Genomic DNA, 19763 nt, shown 5'->3' with positions numbered 1-19763 from the left:
AATAAATAAAGCTTGACCGGCTAGCTCAGTGTGGGTGTTTTACCTACACATGTTTGTACATCACATGCATTCAGGACCCTCAGCAGCCAGAAGAGGGTGTCAGCTCTCTGGCATCAGAGTTAGGATGGTTGTGAGCCACCATGTGGGTGCTGGGACTCGAACCCAGGCCCTCTGGAAGAGCAGCCAGCGCTCTTAACCACGGAGCCATCTCTCGAGCCCCTACTGGGTTTGTTGTTGTTGTCTTGAGACAGGATCTCATTTTGTATTCCGGGCTAGACTCAAATCCATGGTGATCCTCCTGCCTCAGTGTCCCAACTTTTGGAATTATAGTCCCGTGCTACCACACCAAGAACAATTTTTTTTTTTTTTTTTTTTTTTTTTTTTTTTTTTTTTTTTTTTGAGGCAAGGCATCACATAGCCCAACCTAGCCTGGATTCACCGTGTCACTGAAAATGACCTTAAGCATCTGTCCCTGATTCTCCAGTGTTTGGGATGATAAGTGTCACCACTACACCCAGTTTATGTGGTTCCGGGGATCGAGCCCAGGCAAGCACTAAGCATTCTATCATCTGAGCTATACCTGTTCTACATTTTTTTTTGTTTGCTTGCTTGTTTTGAGGGGTGCTGTGGGTGTGTGCACATTCAGACAAGGGCACGAGGATGGAGGTCATCGGACAACGTGGTAAAGTTGGTTGTCTCCTACCGTGTGGGTTTCAGGGATCCAACTCAGGGTATTAGGCTTAGCAGCAAGTGCCTTTATCTGCCTTACCTTCTCCCGGGCTCCTCTTTTTGTATACTTTTAAGGCAGGTTCTCGCCTTGTGGCCCAGACAAACCTTGAATTTAAGACCCTCAGCCTCCCAGTTTCTGAGATGACATACAAACATCCCCGTATCTGGCTGCAAAATAATAATGAGGACATTCTCTGGGTGGAGAATGGACACGTGTAGTTCAGATGGACTGGGAGATGATGTGAGCATCTCTGAAAACCCCCAGCAGAGCTGAGTGTGCCAGTTCATTACTGGGGGCGCTGAGGCAGGAAGATCACAAGTTCCCAAGTTCCAGGCAGATCTGGCCTGTGTAGTGAGAACCATGGGGGAGGAAGGGAGGGAGCGAAAGAGAAGAGGAAAGAGACCTCAGCACGGGTGTTTGTCATCCCCACCAGCCTGGGAGGTCCTCAAAGGCAAGGACTCTTTTCTCACACCATCCCTAATGTCAACACACGCCTGCTCCACAAAAGGAACTTGGTAGTTGACTGAAAGCCGCGTGAGCGTCCCAAGAGTCCCGAATGTGATTCATGGAAAAGGTAGGGCTGACTGACTTCAAGTGCTCGCCCTGCTCCTGCCTTGGGATGGGACTGGCTGAGTTTGCTTTCTGTTTCAGTCCGTGATAAAAACAGACTAAGAACAACTTGAAGAGGAAAGGGTTTATTTGGAGTTCAGGTTCCAGTCGAAGATCAAAAGTCTAAAGGAAGTCGGGGCAGCAACTTATGGCCGGGAACTGAAGCAGAGACCGTGAAGAAACACGCCTACTGGTTTACTCCCCCGTGGTGGCGTGGCTTGCTCAACCTCCTTACCCTTACAACCCAGCACCATCTGCCTGGGGGGAGCACCGCCCACAGTGGGCTGCTCCGTCTCACGTCAATCACGAATCAAGAACCCGCCCCCATAGACTTGCTTACTGATGGAGGCGTTTTCTCAAAGGGAGGGACCTCTTCCCAGGTGACGCTAAGTTTGTGTGGAGTTGATGAGAGATCCAAGCCACGCAAGCGCTGGGGTCAGACGAGGAGGGCATTCTGGGCAGCTGCCAAGGACTTCCAGAGCCTCCCTGGGGCTGTGTCTCCGGATCTGGCAGTTAAGTCAGGCGAGGGACAGTGTCAGAGGTGGGGAAGCCCTTCATCGTCTCGGTTCTGCTATCAGTGATCCGTGTCGCACTGACAGAACACTGTAAGCCCCATCCTGGTGAGCCAGCGTTCCGTGTCCTCCCCCAGGTTCGTCTCCACCACCCGCTTTGTTCTCCCAGCCCCAGGCAGTGTCTGCTCCTGGGATTCTTCCAGCCCAAGTCCCCTCCAGTCTCCTACTCCTGTTCCCCTCGGCCCTGTTCAATCCCGGGGACCCTCCCCACCTCTCCCTTTAGTCCTTCCCGCACCTGATCTCTCTGCACTCTCAACACTGGGCTGATGGAACCCTCTCTCCAAGCCAGCAGGGCGTTCATGAAACTGTCCCAAAGGAGGAGAGAAAGGAAGTGGAGAGGGAGAGGGGGGAGAAGAAGAGAAGAAAAGAAACAGGGGACGGGAGGGGAGGGGAAAGGAGGGAAGAGAAAGAAGAAAAAAGAGGTGAGAACAGAGGAGGGGAGGGGAGGGGCGGAGGGGAGGGGAGAAGAGGAGAGAAGAGCAGAGGACAGGAGAGCAGAGGACAGGAGAGGAGAGCAGAGGACAGGAGAGCAGAGGACCTCTATTGCTGACTGAGGGGTCTACCCTGAGCCTTAAACTGGGGTATCTCCTTGTCCTCACTTGTCTCTGACACCTTCACTGACAAGCCCTCCACCTCAGGTCACCTTTCCATCTCCCTTTAAGCAGCGGTTCTCAACCTTCCTAACGCCCCGACCCTTTAATACAGTTAGTTCCTCATATTGTGGTGACCCCCCCCCCACCAACCATGAAATTATTTTCGTTGCGACTTCATAGCTGTCATTTTTCTGTCATGAATCATAATGTAAATATCAGATGTGTGACCGCCCTCACCCCCGGGGGCCACGGCCCACGGGTTGAGAACCACTGCTTTAGGGGCTTTCCCACCACAATCTTGGTTTCTTTGCCGCCTTCTGAGACTCCAACATAAACTCGCGCCTTCCATCTCCCCAGCGATGTCCGACTCTTCTCTACACCCCCTGTCCTTGCCTTGCTCGGGGCACCGGCATCCCAGGACAACGGACGCATGCGCAGTGTCCATTCAGAGCGACCCCCACTTCCTGGTTGTTTCTTACTAGGGCCGGGGAAACTTATATTCAGAGACGGGAGCACAGTAGCCTGATACACGCGAGTGGCATGAGGAACTCAAGAGGCTGCTAGGCGCATTGTTTAGTGTGGGGGGGGGGAGGGGCGCGTGTTTGTGCATAGGAAGTGCAAGTGAAGGAGCTGAGCCGCCACAAGGGGGCGTCTGTGCGCGCAGTACAAACTAGTGTCCTAGGCTACACTGTCTCCTAAGCTCCCAGCCTTCGGCAGAAGGGAGAACCAAGTATAATGACACATATATGCGAAGAGGCCATGATAAAACTCACTACCCTGGCCACCCGGTGGTGGCGCACACCTTTAATCCCAGCACTCGGGGAGGCAGAGGCAGGAGGATCTCTGTGAGTTCAAGGCCAGCCTGGTCTACAGAGCGAGATCCAGGACAGCTCTGTTACACAGAGAAAGTCTGTCTTGAAAAAGCAAAAAACAAACAAAAACAACTCACTACTCTGTATGCTAGCCTACAAAGTAAACTTTATATATATATAAAATGTTCATATCATGTGTGTAATATATGCACATTTGACAGCTCTTCACGTCTGCACTCCACATCCTCTGATTCAGCCAACTTCAGATGGTTAAATATTTGAAGAAGAAAAAGAATGCACCAAGGCTGGGAGGTGGCTCATTGGGTAAGAGCACATACAAATGTGAGAACCTTAGTTCAAGTCTCCAGAGCCTTCCAAAGAAGCTGGGCATGGTCACACCCACCTGTAACCCCCAGCGTTGTCGGGGATGCACAGAGAAAGAACATTAGCTGGCGCTTGCTGGCTGCCAGCTAGTACTGTGTCGAAGGAGAACTCCTGCCTCAAAAGAATAAGGTGGAGCAGATCACCCACACACACACACACACAAAGAGAGTTACATCCATATTGAATGTTGCAGACTTCTTGTCACATCACTTCTTCAACAATACAGTGTACTAGTTAGTTGCATAGAATTTTGTTGCATCAGCTGTTATAAGGTTGTTTTTTGTTTGTTTGTTTGTCAAGACAAAGTTTCTCTGTGTAGCCCTAGCTGTCCTAGAACTCTCTGTGTAGACCAGGCTTGCCTTGAACTCACAGAGATCCCCCTGCCTCTCCCCCGCTCCCCAGCAATGGGATTAAAGCGTGCACCACCACCACCTGGCCTTGAGGTGATTTAATATGAGATTATGCATAGATTATATGCAAATTGGGACACTTTTTTTTTAAATAAGGAATTTAAGCATCCATTGATTGTGGTTTTTAGAAGCAGATGTTTGAACTACTTCCCCACGGATCCTAAGGAACAGTTGTTACGTGTGTCTAAATTTTTTATGCACACAAATGTAGATAATTATGCATCCACACAAAAATCTTTAAAAACCACCATCAGTATTAAACTTGTCACTGGAGTCAGGAAGAGTGGAGCCTGCCTGTAAGCCCAGCACTGGGAAGGTGGAGGGAGCAGAATCAGGAGTTCAAAGCCAGACTCAGTGACTTAGCCAGCTAGAGGCCAACCTGAGCTACAGGAGACCTGGTTTAAAAACAAACCGCAGCGCAACTGTAGGCCAGTGAGACGGCTTGGCAGGGAAAGGCATTTGCTGCCAAGACCGGCAACCGAAGCTCTAGTCTCTGAACCCACACAGTGAAGAGAGAGAGAGCTGACTCCTGGAAAAATGGTCTTTTCTGACTTTCACACGGACAGGGTGGTGAATGCAGACTCTAGTGCACGGTAAAAACAAAACAAAACAAAAACTGTAAGTAAAATGGGATTGGGGACAATATGAACATTCTCCATTGTCCTTTCTCTGTGCTATCAAGTGTATTTGATGAACACATGTGTACTCTCTTTAGATCAGACACAGGCAAAAATCACTTTAAATTAATGAGCACTGAGTAAAGGCAGGCCACCCTCGGGGGCCAGCAATTGACAAACGATGTTTTCCGGGTTCTCGGAGTTAACTTTCTGGTGCTAATTTAAAACGGCAGCTGGCAGGAATTGAACTTCACTCTCTCAGGACTCATTAAAAGTGGTGTTAGGCGCTCCCCGGCTCCCACGGGGACTCTCAACAACTCTCATCGCCATGGGATCTCCGTGGCCAATTTACTCCACCCATCCTGTGCTGGCATACACAAAAACAAGCACCAAAGAGGAAGAAAGATAGCCTTGAGTTGGGCAGGAGGATTTGGGAATAAAGCAATTTGAACCAATTCAAGAGCTAAACTTTGAAATAGCTAGTGAGTGTTGCCGCGCTGTGCTGGGGATTAATTAGCCAGCTGTCCAGCGTGCACCAGAGATGTTTTGACATTGTGTTCTTTCTTCTGCTGTTGGCCTGATGGCAGGCGCCACTGCTGACGTTTCTCCATCCTCTGTGGCTACCTCTGCGCCGGCGAAGGACAAGTCTGATCCCCAGTCCCCTACGAGTGCTCTCAGCGGGCTCCTGAGCACACTTAGGCTCAGTAATTGGCATTCTTGGAGACACCGTTTTACATGTTGGTTCTGTGATTGCTGGTTTTTGTTTTTCCTGCTCACTAAATATTCCTCAAGAAACTTTGTAATTAAAATGCAAGTGGTGACTCCCCCAGATGGCTCAGTGGGTAGATGGGGCACTTGGTCCCAAGCGTGATGAAACCTGAGTTCCATCCCCAGGACCCAAAGGATGGTAAGGGAGGCCAATGCCGGTGGGTTGTCCACTGCCCTCCATATGGGTGTATGTGCACAAGGTATAGGCACATACAAATAAACGGATACACAAAACTTCTAGTACCAATAGTTTTCCTGTTTTCAATGACAGAAACTAAGACGGATGAGAAAGCACAGATCTCCCTGTAGATTACTCTCTATGACTTTCTCTTGTCTCGACATTGTGTGCTGTAGAAATTTCTGGGTGTACCATACATCTGGTTAGCTAGCTAGCTTTTGAAAAAAAAATTCAGTTATCAATATGTTTGTTACAAAGAGATCCCTTAGATTAGTAAATGAAGCTCTTATTCTTTAGTGGGCACTAAGTCGTGGTTGGATGGGGAATTAGGCTCTGATGTTGCTGCTATCCCACAGCAGGAGAAAAGGCTTTGAAAGTCTCCACTGGCAATGACAGGCATTGGAGGAGAACACTTTTAACCCTGGGCAACGTATACATGCATTGAAGTAGTATATGGTACCCAACAAAGAGAGTTTACGTATATCTGTTAAAAATGAAGGCTGGAGAGAGGGTGGTGAAGATGACTGGCTCTCCTTACAGAGGACCTGGGTTCGATTCTCTGCACCCACCAGACAGCTCACAACCATCTGTAACTCCAGTTGCAGGGCATCCAACGCCCTCTTCTGGCCTTCCAAGGGCACTACAGGTAAAACCTCCATAACGATAAATAAAAATTAAAGGAAAAATAGGGGCTGGAGAGATGACTCGGTATTTAAGAGCATGTACTCCACTTGCAGATCACCTGAGCTGGATTCCCTCATCACCCACAATGGTGGCTTGCAATTCCAGCTCCAGGAGATGCAACATCCTTTTCTGGCCTCTCCGGGCCACTATACTCTCATGCACACATCCCACTGTCCCCCGACCCCCCAACCACCACACACATATACACATTTAAAATAAATAAAATTTTTTTAAAAAATGCATAAGCCAGGCGTGGCAGCACTTGGGAGGAAAGGGCAGAATGGTTAGGAGTTCAAATCAATCCTCAGCTGTGACGAGGATTTCATGCCAGCCCAGGCTACATGAGAACATGTCTCAAAAAAATGTAATATTGAAAAACAAGCTATGCAGAGAAAAACAATGGAAGCATGAAATTTGCAGGCAAATGGATGGAACTAGAAAAAATCATCCTGAGTGAGGTAACCCAAACCCAGAAAGACAGTCATGGTATGTACTCACTCATAAGTGGATTCTAGATATAAAATAAAGAACAATCAGACCACAACCCATAGAACTATAGAGGCTATATATATAGCATGGAGGTCCCTAGGACGACTGTGGCTTATAATACATTTCAGTTTTACTCAATTACTGAGCAAGCCTCAATGAAACATCTCACTATTAAGATAAGAATACGTGCCGGGCGGTGGTGGCGCACGCCTTTAATCCCAGCACTTGGGAGGCAGAGCCAGGCGGATCTCTGTGAGTTCAAGGCCAGCCTGGGCTACCAAGTGAGTTCCAAGAAAGGCGCAAAGCTACACAGAGAAACCCTGTCTCAAAAAAGATAAGAATACATACTGTATCAAGCCGGTAATAGAAAAATAAATAAATTAATTAATTTTAAACAATTAAAAAAAAGAAAAACCAGCTATGCCCGATGTCACAGGTCTGTACTAAGGAGACTGAGGCTACTAAGGAGACTGAGGCATGAAGATCGCAAGTTCAAGACCAGCCTGGACTATAATGAGTTCCAGGACCCTGCCCCAAAATTAAAAAAAAAAAAATGTGACTCAGCAAGAGTATGCTTGTTCAGAATCCAGTGAGAGGCTGGAGGTGTGACTCAGTGGCAGAGCACTTGCCTAAGGCGCTGGAGGCCCCAGGATTGATCTTCAGTACTGACAATTAAAAAAAATTAAAATAAAAAAAATAAATAAATCCTGGCATAACAAAGACAAGCTATGATCCAAGCAAGAGATCCTTACCTACTAATAACAATCTCATCTATTTCATTGTCGTGAGAACAAAATAACTCACGATGAGATTTACAAACGATGGCAAATCTGAGACAGGGAGACCATTCGGAAGGCGAAGGCACCAGCAAGCCCAATGACCGGAGTTCTATCCCAGGCTGTGCCAAGGTGGAAAGAGAACTGACCTCCACAGGTTGTCCTCTGACCATCACATGGGCATCAGGACACATATTCACCGACCTCCAGACGAGAAAGAAATAAATGCAGTTAAAACCTGGGGACCTGGAGATGTGGTTAGGGTATAGTGATCTTGCAGAAAACCTGAGTTCAGCTCCCGGCACCCACACTGGGCAGCTCACAACCTCCTCTAACTCAAGTTTCAGGGAACGGGTTTTTATCCTCTTCTGGCCTATACACACATATTTAATTTAAAATAAATCTTTATTTTTTCCCAAAACAGGCTTTTTCTGTGTCGCCCTGGCTGTCCTGGAACTCACTCTGTAGACCAGGCTGGCCTTGAACTCGGAGATCCACCTGCCTCTGCCTACAAGAGTCGGGATTAAGGTGTGCACTGCCGTTGCCCCTGCAACATTAGTTTATTGTTGTTGTTTAAATAAATCTTTAAAAAACAAATTTGGGGAGATGGGAATGGTAGGCAAGTTTAGCTTCCCACTGCATGCACAAAACTCTACGTGACTTCAAATAGATGTGGCTCTTATTGTTTTACCAGCTAGAATGCATTCCCTCAGGCTGGAGAGTGGGCTAGGTGCTTAAGAGCACTCCAGCTCTCTCAGAGGATCAAGGCTGCATTCCCAGCGCCCACATGATGGCTCACAGCTACCTATGACAGCAGCTGCAGGAGAGCTGAAGCCTTATTCCGACCACCACAGGCACACGCACAGTGCACAGGGCACATAAAACAAGACATCTAAAGACACTAAGAAGAAAAGCATTCCTTTGTTTGAATCATGGAACGGTTGCAGCATTACCTCGTCAAAGCTGAACCAGCCTGCCCCACAGGTCAGAAAAGGGCCTTTGCTTCCACCTGCTGGGCATTTTCTTAACAATGACAGATGCTCACTTAAAACATAAAAAGACAAAACTTTAAATTTATGCTGGATGCCCTGGCTCAAATCTGTAATCCCACAACTCCAGATGCCGAGCAGGAGGATGGCAGTGATTTCAAGGTTAGCCTGGAAAACAAGGAGAGATTCTGCCTCAAAAAGTTTTTTGAGCCCAGGACCCGGCACCAATGCACAGCTGCCTCCCAAACAGATCAAGCCAAATGACTGTCTCACGCATTCAGGGGGCCTGATCCAGTTGGGGGCCCCTCAGCCTTTGGTTCATAGATCCTGTGCTTCCATTCATTTGGTTATTTGTCCTGTGCTTTATCCAACCTTGGCTTCAACAATTCTCGCTCATATAAACCCTCTTCTTTCTCACTAATTAGACTCCCAGTGCGCCACCAGGGGCCCAGCCGTGGATGTCTGAGTTGGCTGTTTGAATCCTGGGACTTATGCAGGGACACTTGGCTCGGCTGGGAGGGGGGGAATGGACCTGCCTGGACTGAGTCTACCAGGTCGACCCAGTCCTCGGGGAGACCTTGATCTGGAGGAGGTGGGAATGGGGAGTGGACTGGGGGGGGCGAGAGGGGGAGAACAGGGGAATCTGTGGCTATTATGTTGAACTGAATGGTGTTGTAAAATAATAATTAAAAAAAAGCAAAAGCAAAAAAATTAAAAATAAATAAATAAAAATAAAAACCCTTATTAATAAAAAAAAAAGTTTTTTGAGCTCCACATGGTGGATATGATGTGCAAGCCAGTAATCCCAGAACTCTGAAGACAGAGGCAGGAGACTGGCCCATCACCATCCTGAGCAGTATCGTTCCAAGTCAGTCAATGCTACATATCAAAACCCTATCTCAAAAAGAAAAAAAAAAGGAAGGTCTGTCAGTGGTGGCTCAAGCCTTTAATCCCAGCACTCGGGAGGCAGAGCCAGGAAGGACTCTGTGAGTTCGAGGCCAGCCTGGTCTACAGAGCAAGATCCAGGACAGGCACCAACACTACAGAGAGAAACCCTGTTTCCAAAAACCAAAATAAAAATGAATAACAACAATAATAATAGTGATAATGGGGACATAAACACAACTATAAAAGTCTTGTCCTTGGACAGATACCAAGAAATTCATTGGAAAATCACATTTTACAGTGTTATGAGGAGAAAAACATCACTCCCATTTTGTGACGCAATGTTGACAACTTGAGAATTACAGCACCAAGTAAAAACAAATATAACAAAAACCTGCCAAGGAGGGGCATCTCAACACTCTTTGCAGAGGTATGAGTCCAGTCACAAGTTCATGGCCAATCTGGTCTACATAGCCCAGTTGTCTCTTGTGTTTCAAGCTAGCCTGGGCTACATAGTGAGTTTCCAGGACACCCAGTGACACATAGTGAGATCCTGTCTCAAACACACACACACATCAGTAGGGCACAGTGAAACACAATTGTCCTCAGACCTTCAAAAGATGAGACATCACTTTAAGTGCTCCGAAGCTGTTGCCATGTAACAAGGGTAACCTAGCAACAGTCTCTCTTGGAAAAGACTTCAATCTGGATACAGACTCACAAGGATGCCTATCTTTTTTTTTTCTTTATTTTTTTTTATTTTACAATACTATTCAGTTCTACATAATAGCCACAGATTCCCTTGTTCTTTCCCTTCCTGCCCCCCTCCCCTTCCCCCCAGCCCACCCCCCATTCCCACCTCCTCCAGATCAAGGTCTCCCCGAGGACTGAGATTGACCTGGTAGACTCAGTCCAGGCAGGTCCACTCCCCTCCTCCAGATTGAGCCAAGGGTCCCTGCATAAGTCCAGGTTTCAAACAGCTAACTCATGCAATGAGCCCAGGACCTGGTACCACTGCCTAGATGCCTCCCAAACAGATCAAGCCAATTGACTGTCTCACCTATTCAGAGGGCCTGATTCAGTTGGGGGCGCCTCAGCCTTTGGGTCATAGATCCTGTGCTTCCATTCATTTGGTTATTTGTCCCTGTGCTTTATCCAACCTTGGCTTCAACAATTCTCGCTCATATAAACCCTCTTCTTTCTCACTAATTAGACTCCCAGTGCTCCACCAGGGGCCTAGCCGTGGATCTCTGCATCCAGATTCCTCAGTCCTTGGATGGGGTTTCTGGCACAACTATTAGAGTGTTTGGCCATCCCATCACCAGATTAGGTCAGTCCCGGCTGTCTCTCGGCCATTGCCAGCAGTCTTTTGTGGAGGTATCTTTGTGGATTTCTGTGGGCCTCTTTAGCTCTTTGTTTCTTCCTTTTCTCATGTGGTCTTCATTTACCATGGTCTCCTATTCCTTGTTCTCCCTCTCTTTTCTTGATCCAGCTAGGATCTCCCGCTCTCTTTCCCTCGACCCTTGCCCTTCATTGCTCCCAGTCATGTCCAGGCTGTTCATGTAGATCTCAGCCATTTCTCCGTGTCTTTCTTGGGGTCCTGTTTTCCAGGTAGCCTCACTGGTGATGTGAGTAGCAGTCCAGTCATCCTTGTTCCACATCTAGCAAAGGATGCCTATCTTGAATGGATTTTCATGTGTCGTTTCAGAGTCCCCTGCTGTCTGAAGGCCTTGTCACACTCCTTACATCTGTGAGGTCTTGAGTCGCTGTGGGTTCCCAGATGGACACTGAGGTTGCCTTTGTGGTTGAAGCATTTTCCACAGTGCTCACACTCATAAGGCTTCTCCTTTGTGTGGATCCTAAGGTGAACCCGAAGGGTGGACTTGTGGGTAAACCTCTTGCTGCAGATGCTGCACACGTAAGGCTTTTCACCCCTGTGGATACGCTTGTGGACCCAAAGGTCTGAGGATTGCACAAACCCCTTTTTGCACACGCTGCACTCAAAGGGTCTCTCTCCTGTGTGTGACCTCTGGTGGATGATGAACTGAGACCTGTACAGGAAGCTCTTCTTGCATTCACTGCACACAAACTTAGCCTGGCCAGCGAGATGATCAACAGGCTCTACAGGTCGTAGGGTAGCAAGCCCTAGCTGCCCATCTTCTGTCCTGTCCACACAGGAGGCCACCCCTTGACAAGTGGGAACCTTGTCTCCATTGGAACTAGAGAGACTCTGAAGATCTGTGTGTGCAGCTAAATCTCTTCTTTCCAGAACATGGGTGGATCGTGTGACAGCATCTGTATTTGTATCTTCCTGGGGCATCTTCACATCCTCTCCTCTGACAGAATCTGATGGAAGGAAGTCCACATACAACATTTAAAACTTGAGAGTCCCTCTCAAAAATGGATTGCATTTATTTACTTGATTATGGAGGGAGGTGGCACCCTAAGAATGTGGAGGTCAGAGGACAACTTTTGGGTTGCTTCTCTCCTGTCACCATGAGGGTCCTGAGATGGATCACAAGCAGTCAGCTCCAGGATCAGTGCCTTTCCTCACTGAGGCACACAACACTTGTTAAAGATCATCCGGATCATACTAGACTTTTTGTAGATAAATTCTCATGTTGGCTGTGGACATCCCATCAACATCCCAAGCCTGAGAGCTCAGCCTGTAGAATGCTCTGGAAGGCTAGTGACAGAGGGGGTGGGAGTGAGTGATCAGCTTCTTCCCACAGGAAGGGAGTGCTGGGCAAGGAGTAGTAAGTCCCCAGTCAGTTCCCACCTGGAACTCACCAGAACCGTGTGTGGGCTCAGGGTCCTGAGGGCTCAACACAGAGGTCTCATCCCTCTCCTGCACCAAGTCATTCCCCAGGCTCTGCTTGGGTCTTCGGTCCTCCTGTTCTTTGCTCTCAGGAACTGTATCCAGCAAAACTTCCTCTTTCTTGCCAGGGGACAGAGAAAAATTATGGGTGCATGTTCGTTCAATGGAGAGGTAGAGCATAGACATCTGTCTCTACTTCCTGTGGCCCACTCAATTTCTCCCCCAGTTGTAGGAATGTTCACACTTCCATGACCTACTCCCATACCCCACATAAACCAATACTCTCCTCTTACTTGTAAGTCTGCCATGAACATGAAGCCACCGCATCTCTGCACCTCATATTGGTTGCTATTTTAATTCTCTATGCATGATCTTCTCTACCCTCACTCTACAAGCAAAATGCCTCTCAACCTTGGTGCTATTAAGATTTGGGGATAATGAGGCTAGAGGAGGGATGGCTCAGAGGTTAAAAACACCAGCTGATTTTGCAGAGATCCCAGGTTTGAGTCTCAGCAGCCAAAAGGAGGCTCACATCCATCGGTAACCCCAGTTTCTCAGGTGATGATGGGGGGGTCTGACGCCTTTTCACTTCTGCAGGCACCAGGCACACATGAGGTGTCAGATACACACAAGCAAAATACCCATCCTATAAAATAGGATAACTTTAAAATAAATGGGAGTTGAATGATTATTTCTGATGGGAGGGTCTCCTCTGCTACATATTGTGGACTTCCAAGTGACAGTGACCGCACACTTAAAACTCTTAGCAGCCCGGTGTGGTCATGAACATTTTCCATGCCAGGGCTTGTGAGGCAGATGTCTGAGTTGGAGGCCAGCCTGGTCTACACAGTTCCGGGTCATCCAGGGCTATTTAGAGAGACACCGTCTAAAGATAATATGATCTACTAAGATTCTAAGATGCAGAGTTGGGGAGGCCGAGAACAGGGCAGAGTGTTTCAGAGAGGACACCCCTGCATTCATGAGCTCACACAGCTGGAGATGCCTGCACACTCCTTCACAGTGTCCAGCCAGACACATTCCAGCCTGGAGGGAGAGGCAATCAGGGGTCCCCACCCTAACCAAGGAGCTATGCACAGTGGATGGCTTCGGGGAGGGAGAGGTGGTTTTTTTGGTCCCTGGGTAGGTGGATCCTACTTCGGTGAGAGTCTCCACACCCAGAACCCACGTGGATTTTACAAACTGGATTTAGGGGTGGGGTGTGGTATTATTATTATTTTTTTTTTTTGAGACAGGGTTTCTCTGTGTAGCTTTGTGCCTTTCCTGGAGCTCACTTGGTAGCCCAGGCTGGCCTTGAACACACAGAGATCCACCTGCCTCTGCCTCCCGAGTGCTGGGATTAAAGGCGTGTGCCACCACGGCCTGGCAGTATTATTTTTAATAGGACAAGAAATTTGGGGACTGGGGAAGTGCTATGGGTCTGGGACAGGTAAAGGGAAGAGTGGACAGTGAAAAGAAACTTTCCTGCCTGCTTCTGGCCTCACTCTGGACCTGAGAGACTCTGCAGGAGGACGGACCCCTTCCTTCCCCTCACTGTGGCTTCCTTCGCTCACACCCAGTCAGACGTGGTTATCCCACCCAGTTTTTTCTTTGTTTCTTCTCATGTATATGGTTCTAGGGCTTTGTGTAGACAAGCACTCTGTGGCTGAGCCACAAGCCTCTCTCCTCACTGGTGGATTCTAGGCCTGTGTTCTACCTCTGCCCTCTTTGTTGGCCCTTTAAAATATTTTCAGTTTAAATTCTTGCCTATTTGCCCAGGCTGTCCCTGATCAAAGTGGTGTGTAGCCCAGACTAGCCTGACACCTGATACCTTAGCCCTCTGAATGGCTTCGAGTCCAGGTAACACTGTTTTATCAGTTTTATTTTGATCATGGACTCACACATTTATTGTTGGAGAGAGGGTCTCACTATGTAGCTTTTGCTGGCCTTGAACTCAGAGATACTGCCAGATCCTGCCTCCTCAGAGCTAGGACAAAAGGCCTGCACCACCCTACCTGATCCTTCCTTCCTCCTCTCCTTTTAAAAAGTATTTATTTATTTACTTACTTATCTATTTTATATCTCCACAAGAGTTTCCCTCCCTCCTCTCCTATCTCCCCCGACTCCTCCTCCCCTTTATTGAGAGAGGGCAAACCTCCCATGGATATGGACAAAGCATGCAATATCACCTTGACTAAGCACCTCCCCATGTATTCAGGCTGGCAAGGCAACCCAGTAGGAGGAATAGCTTCCCAAATGTCAGTAAGAGTCAGAGACAGCCCCTGCTCCCACTGCACATGAAAACCAAGCTACATAACTGTCACATATATGCAGAGAGCCTAGTCAGTCCCATGAAGCCCGCAGCCAACATGAGTGAAGGAGAAAATGTCAATGTAATCATGCCTAACGATAGTCTGCTATACTCATAGGTTGATAGCGATCCCAAGTGTCACCAAAGAGGATTTCTCCATACTCAGTGCTCAGCTTGAATGCAGACAGGCAGGTGGACCTTCATTCTGCACAACAATGTCAAGTCACGTGTCTACACTGTGTGCCAAGCCCCAGCCCTAACCAGATCTCTCAAACTCTGGTCTTCTAGTTCTTCTCCCAAATCCCCCCAGAGATACTATCACACACTTACCTGCCTGGTGGATGGTTCTTCAGTCTCTGGCGGGATCTGCAGCACTGAGTTGGGCTTGTCTCTGTTGAGAGGCTCCTGGGACAAATCCACAGCATCGTTTTCATCCTCCTTGGCTTCTGCCTTCTCAACATTGGGATCCTGAAGGAGGTATAACTGTCCTTGGGAGTGGATTATGGACTGTGGGGGAAAGGGATCAGGATGAGACCTGGCTAAGAGCCTGGATGTACCTCCCACAGCACTGCTCCTGGGCTGATTCAGCAGCCCAGCTTGACTTATTTGCAAATCTGTCTTCCTGGACATTCATTGGCCCACAAGGTCATACTCAGGGACACAGTGAACTGAGGACCAGTGTGGGCTACTTTAAATTCTGCCAAAGAAAAACAAGGAGTGAGGTGGGGGCTGGAAAGATGGTTCAGCGATTAAGAGCACTGACTGCTTTTCCAGAGGGCTCTGGTTCAATCCCCAGCACCACAAGGTGGTGGCTCAGAACTGTCTGCATCTCCAGCTCCTAGGGGATCAGATGCCCTCTACAGGACTCCAAGAGCACCAGACACTTGTTGTGGACAGGATACCAATATTGGAAAAAAAAAAATAGACAAAAGGAAACAAAAATAAAAACCCAAAATAACAAGGCTTCTGCACTCTGACTCAAGATGAGCCTGTTAGCTTACACTGTTTCTGATCTGCACAATTCCTTGGCTTCTAAGCCAATTGTCTGGACCACATTCACAAAGACAAAACAAGCCCATAAAGGTCTCCAGACATTGCCATTTATCACAGAGCAAAATTCTCCTCTTAGGAACCACTGACTAAGGGCAGGACCCTCAGTGGGTTCTGCCTCCAGGTCCCCACAGCCCCAAGGCTGTCCTTTCCCTCAGCCCACAGCTGAGGCTCTGCTTACCCAATGTTGAGGTTTCCCGCCATCCCTCAGCATCTTCTCTAACTCTTGGCAGCTCTTCACTCCGCTCTCCTTCACTAAGGCCTGCAGTTCGGGAGGCATGGAGATCATGAACTGCTCCAACACCAGCTGATCCAGGATCTCCTCCTTGCTATTCAGGTCTGGTCTCAGCCACTGATAGCACAGCTCAGAGATCCTCTTCAGATCCTGGACGGGGTCTGACTGCTCTGAGGGGCTGAAAGCTCTGAACTTCAAGTGCCAGACCTCAGGACTATATTCTTCTTTTTCTGAATTCCGGTCCTGGGATGTAGGTGATGGTGTCTGCTCTGAGGGGAGGCTGTCTCGAGTCGTGTTGGTAGCCATGTCTGCTGGGAATATTCCCTTGGTCTCTGACAAGTTGGAGTTCTATAAAATGACTCCGGTCTCAACAGACCTACTCCTTTAGCCACAGGGATGGGCTCGGTTTCGGTCTAGAAGCCTGGTAGGCAAGAAGGAACCAGATCAGTTTAACTCTGCTGCCTTGTAAATGCCATCATTCCTTATAATATAGCCTCCCCGAAACACAATGGGATTGTTTAGTAAAGCAGAAATTAATCCTTTCTATGAATCTATGAGATGGCTCAGGGTACAGGTGTCTCCAGGCAAGCCCAGTGACGCCGGCTAAATCCCCTGGACCTACACAGTGGAAGGAGAGCACCAGCTCTGACAAGCTGTCATCTGGTCTCCATGTGTGACACCTGGCACTTACCCCATCCTCCAAGATAATTTAAAAAAATCAATTACTCTAGTCCAGCTGTGTATGATGGAACATCTGTAGTCACAACCATGGGAGAGGCGGAGCCTGATGCTTGCCATAATTTTGAAACCACCCCTCAATTATGTATAAAGTACCCAGTCTAAAAGACATGAGGGCTACAAGAGACTCACTCTCAGAATCCAAGAACATGGCCCACACCTTTAATCCCTATGCTCAAGAGACAGAGGCAGGAGGATCTCTGAGTTTGAGAACATCCTGGTCTACACAGAGAGATCCTGACTCTTTTTATTTTTTTCTGGAGCTGAGGACTGAACCCAGGTCCTTCTGCTTGCTACGCAAGCTTTCTACCACTGAGCTAAATCCTCAACCCCTGAAACCCTGTCTTAAAAAACAAAAGCATATGGATATGGTGTGGATTAACCCATAATCCCATCACTGGAGACACTAAACAAGAAGGGTTGTTTGAAGCTAGCCTGGGCCTCAGAGCAAAATTCAGTTTCAGAACACAAAAACAAACATAGAAATTAGCTCATCCTAGTCTTTCAACTCCGTGTTCCTACACATACTGTATTTAAAGAATCAATGGTTCCTGATCTCATCTCCAAATGAGAACAGATGAGATCATTTCCGCCATCTGCACACAGAAGTAACAGTATTCTTTTTTATTGTTGTTGTTTTTCCAGACAGGGTCTCTGTGTAGACCTGGCTGTCCTGGAACTTGCTCTGTTGACCAGGGAGGCTCCGACTTAGAGATTCTGCCTGCCTCCACCTCCCAAGTGCTGGGATTAAAGGTTTGAGCCACCACACCTGCAGTCCCAGGATCTGGGAGGTGGAGGCAGGCAGATCTTCAGTCCATGACCAGCCAGAGCTAAGGTGTGAGACAATGTCTAAAAAACCAACCAACCAAAAAGCAAGAAGAAGCAGAGTTGGGTCATTTTGGGGAAAAGACAAGGCACTTGGTATTTGAGGGCACTAATCTATAATGTTTTTAGTAACAAAAAGCATTTTTAAAATAAGAGGACCTGTGGGTTTGATGGCACAAAAGGAAGCCTTATTTTTTCCTTGTTACTTAACATTTGAACGAAGTAGCACAAAACATAGCTCAACATACACCAAAATGTGGCTTATAGTCCACTAACCCCACAGACAATCTAAACAAAGGCATGGACTAGCAAGTATGGAATCCTGGCTGCTCTTTCAGATAGGAGTTCAGTTCCCAGCTTACACACTTACAAACTCACAGAATTTCTGCTGGATGTGGCGACCCACACATTTAATCCCAGGGAGGCAGAGGCAGGCAGAGCTCTGTGAGCTAGCATGGTCTACACACTGATTTACAGATCAGCCAGGATATATAGGGAAGCTAAACTAAATACGCTTACAAAATTATTAAATAAATAAACTTAAATGGTCATTTGAAAATTTGGTACAAAAAGTTGAGAGAAAAAATAGTTGTAGCTGAGTTAGTGGTGCACACCTTCAATCCGAGTTTGAGGCCAGCCTGGTCTACAGATCAGGTTCCAGTACCTCCACAACTACACCAAAAAACCCTGTCTCAAAGCAAATCAAAGAACAAGAAAAATACATGTGGTGGCTGGAATCTGTGAAAGATGAGGCCAGCGTGCTCTCTGTAAAGATCAGGTTGGCCTCGAATTCAGAGATCTGTATGCAACTGACTCCATAATGCTGGGATTAAAGTTGTGCACCACTATGCTTGGCCAAAAAAGAAAAAAAAAGAAGAAGAAAATAATAACTTTAAATTTTATGTGTTTGGATGTTTTATGTGATTGTTTGTCTGTGGACCATATTTGTGCCTAGTGCAAAGGCCTTGCAGGCCTTGGAGATGTGGGCAATTGTGAGTCTCTGTGGGCACTAGAAATGAAATCTGAGTTCTCTAGAAGAGCAGTGGGTGTTCTTAACTGCTGAGCTATGGCCACAGCACAGAAAATGGTTCTTGAGACAGGGTCTCTCTGTGGAGCTCAGGCTGGACTCGAACTCACAGAGATCTGCCTTTCTGTGTGTGCCTAGTACCTGGTGTAATTCTTTATTTTAATAATTAAAAAGATAATTTAAAAATAAAAACAGTTAATAGCAGGCTGGGCAGTATGGTGTATATGCCTACAATCCCAGCACTCTGGAGGCAGAGACAGAAAGGTCTGAGGTCTAGGCCAGCTTGGGCTTCATAGGAAGACCCTGTCCCTGTCAGAGACAGAGAGAACAGAGACAAAATGAGATGCAAGTTTGGAGATGTACTTCAGTTGGTAGAGTGCTTGCCTGGTATCTTTGAGACCTTGGGTCATGTCCTCAGCACGGCAGAAATAAAGTTAAAAACAAACAAACAAGCCCGGCGGCGGCGGCGGCAGCGCATGCCTTTAATCCCAGCACTCGGGAGGCAGAGGCAGGCAGATCTCTGTGAGTTCAAGGCCAGTCTGGTCTACAGAGTGAGATCCAGGACAGGTGCCAAAACTACACAGAGAAACCCTGTCACAACCCCCCCCCAAAAACCAAGAAACAAAACAACAACAAAAAAACCCAGACCAAACATCATTACCCGCCCCCCCAGCAATGTTAAAAATCTAATACTTTTTTAAATGTCTGGAGTTGTAACGTTAACAGAACTATTTTCGTTATTGATTTAAATTTGTTCCCTGATAGTTTGGGGGTTTTGTTTTTCTCTTTTGCTTTGACACTGGGTTGGGCTGTGTAGCCCGGGCTGGCTTGACACTTGTTTCACTGTCTGGATTGGGCCTTGAACTCTTAGTCTGCTATCTTGACTCCGGAGAGCTGGTATTACACGAAAGGTACACTTATCCCTCCACTAAGGGAATCTTGGGTTCTCATTCCACGGCTTAGTGTAATTTTTTCAAATAAGAATAAATGCTGAAGCCCAGCGGTGGTGGAGCGCGCCTTTAATCCCAGCACTCGGGAGGCAGAGGCAGGCGGATCTAAGTGAGTTCCAGGCCAGCTTGGTCTACAGTGGGAGTCCCAGGACAGCCAGGGCTACACAAAGAAACCAAGTCTCCAAAAAACAAGAAGAAAAAAAAAAGAAGAATATTGGACCTGAAGGTGCCTAACTCTGCTTACAGCTCCGACGTCTGGTGTAGAAGGGTAAAGTTCCAGGTCAATCTGGAACTAGACCCCATTTGAAAAGAAAAT

The 19763-nt window shown here is 47.5% G+C and overlaps 1 protein-coding gene across 1 annotated transcript; it reads right to left on the bottom strand.

Annotated features, from left to right (window-relative positions):
- Window positions 1-11164: 11164 nt before the first annotated feature.
- LOC114685768 (zinc finger and SCAN domain-containing protein 5B-like) lies at window positions 11165-16313 on the bottom strand. The gene is made up of 4 exons (XM_028860391.2): window positions 15854-16313; window positions 14953-15129; window positions 12287-12434; window positions 11165-11842 (listed from the first exon to the last, which is right to left on the bottom strand). Exons 1-4 carry the CDS (start codon window positions 16211-16213, stop codon window positions 11172-11174), a joined length of 1356 nt encoding a protein of 451 aa, XP_028716224.1. The 5' UTR covers window positions 16214-16313; the 3' UTR covers window positions 11165-11171.
- Between the last annotated feature and the right edge of the window lie 3450 nt (window positions 16314-19763).

This window comes from Peromyscus leucopus, chromosome 1, assembly GCF_004664715.2.
Source record: "Peromyscus leucopus breed LL Stock chromosome 1, UCI_PerLeu_2.1, whole genome shotgun sequence".
NCBI classification, from domain to species: Eukaryota; Metazoa; Chordata; class Mammalia; order Rodentia; family Cricetidae; genus Peromyscus; species Peromyscus leucopus.
Note: the sequence above shows the minus strand (reverse complement) of the source record. Positions and strands in the feature narration are given on the sequence as shown.

Coding starts and splice junctions, on each gene's coding strand:
- LOC114685768 (XM_028860391.2), bottom strand. CDS start 16,213: ATGGCTACCAACACGACTCGAGACAGCCTCCCCTCAGAGCAGACACCA. Junction 12,435..14,952: donor AAGAACCATCCACCAGGCAG/GTAAGTGTGTGA, acceptor TCCCCTGGCAAG/AAAGAGGAAGTTTTGCTGGA. Junction 11,843..12,286: donor TGAGCCCACACACGGTTCTG/GTGAGTTCCAGG, acceptor TCCTTCCATCAG/ATTCTGTCAGAGGAGAGGAT.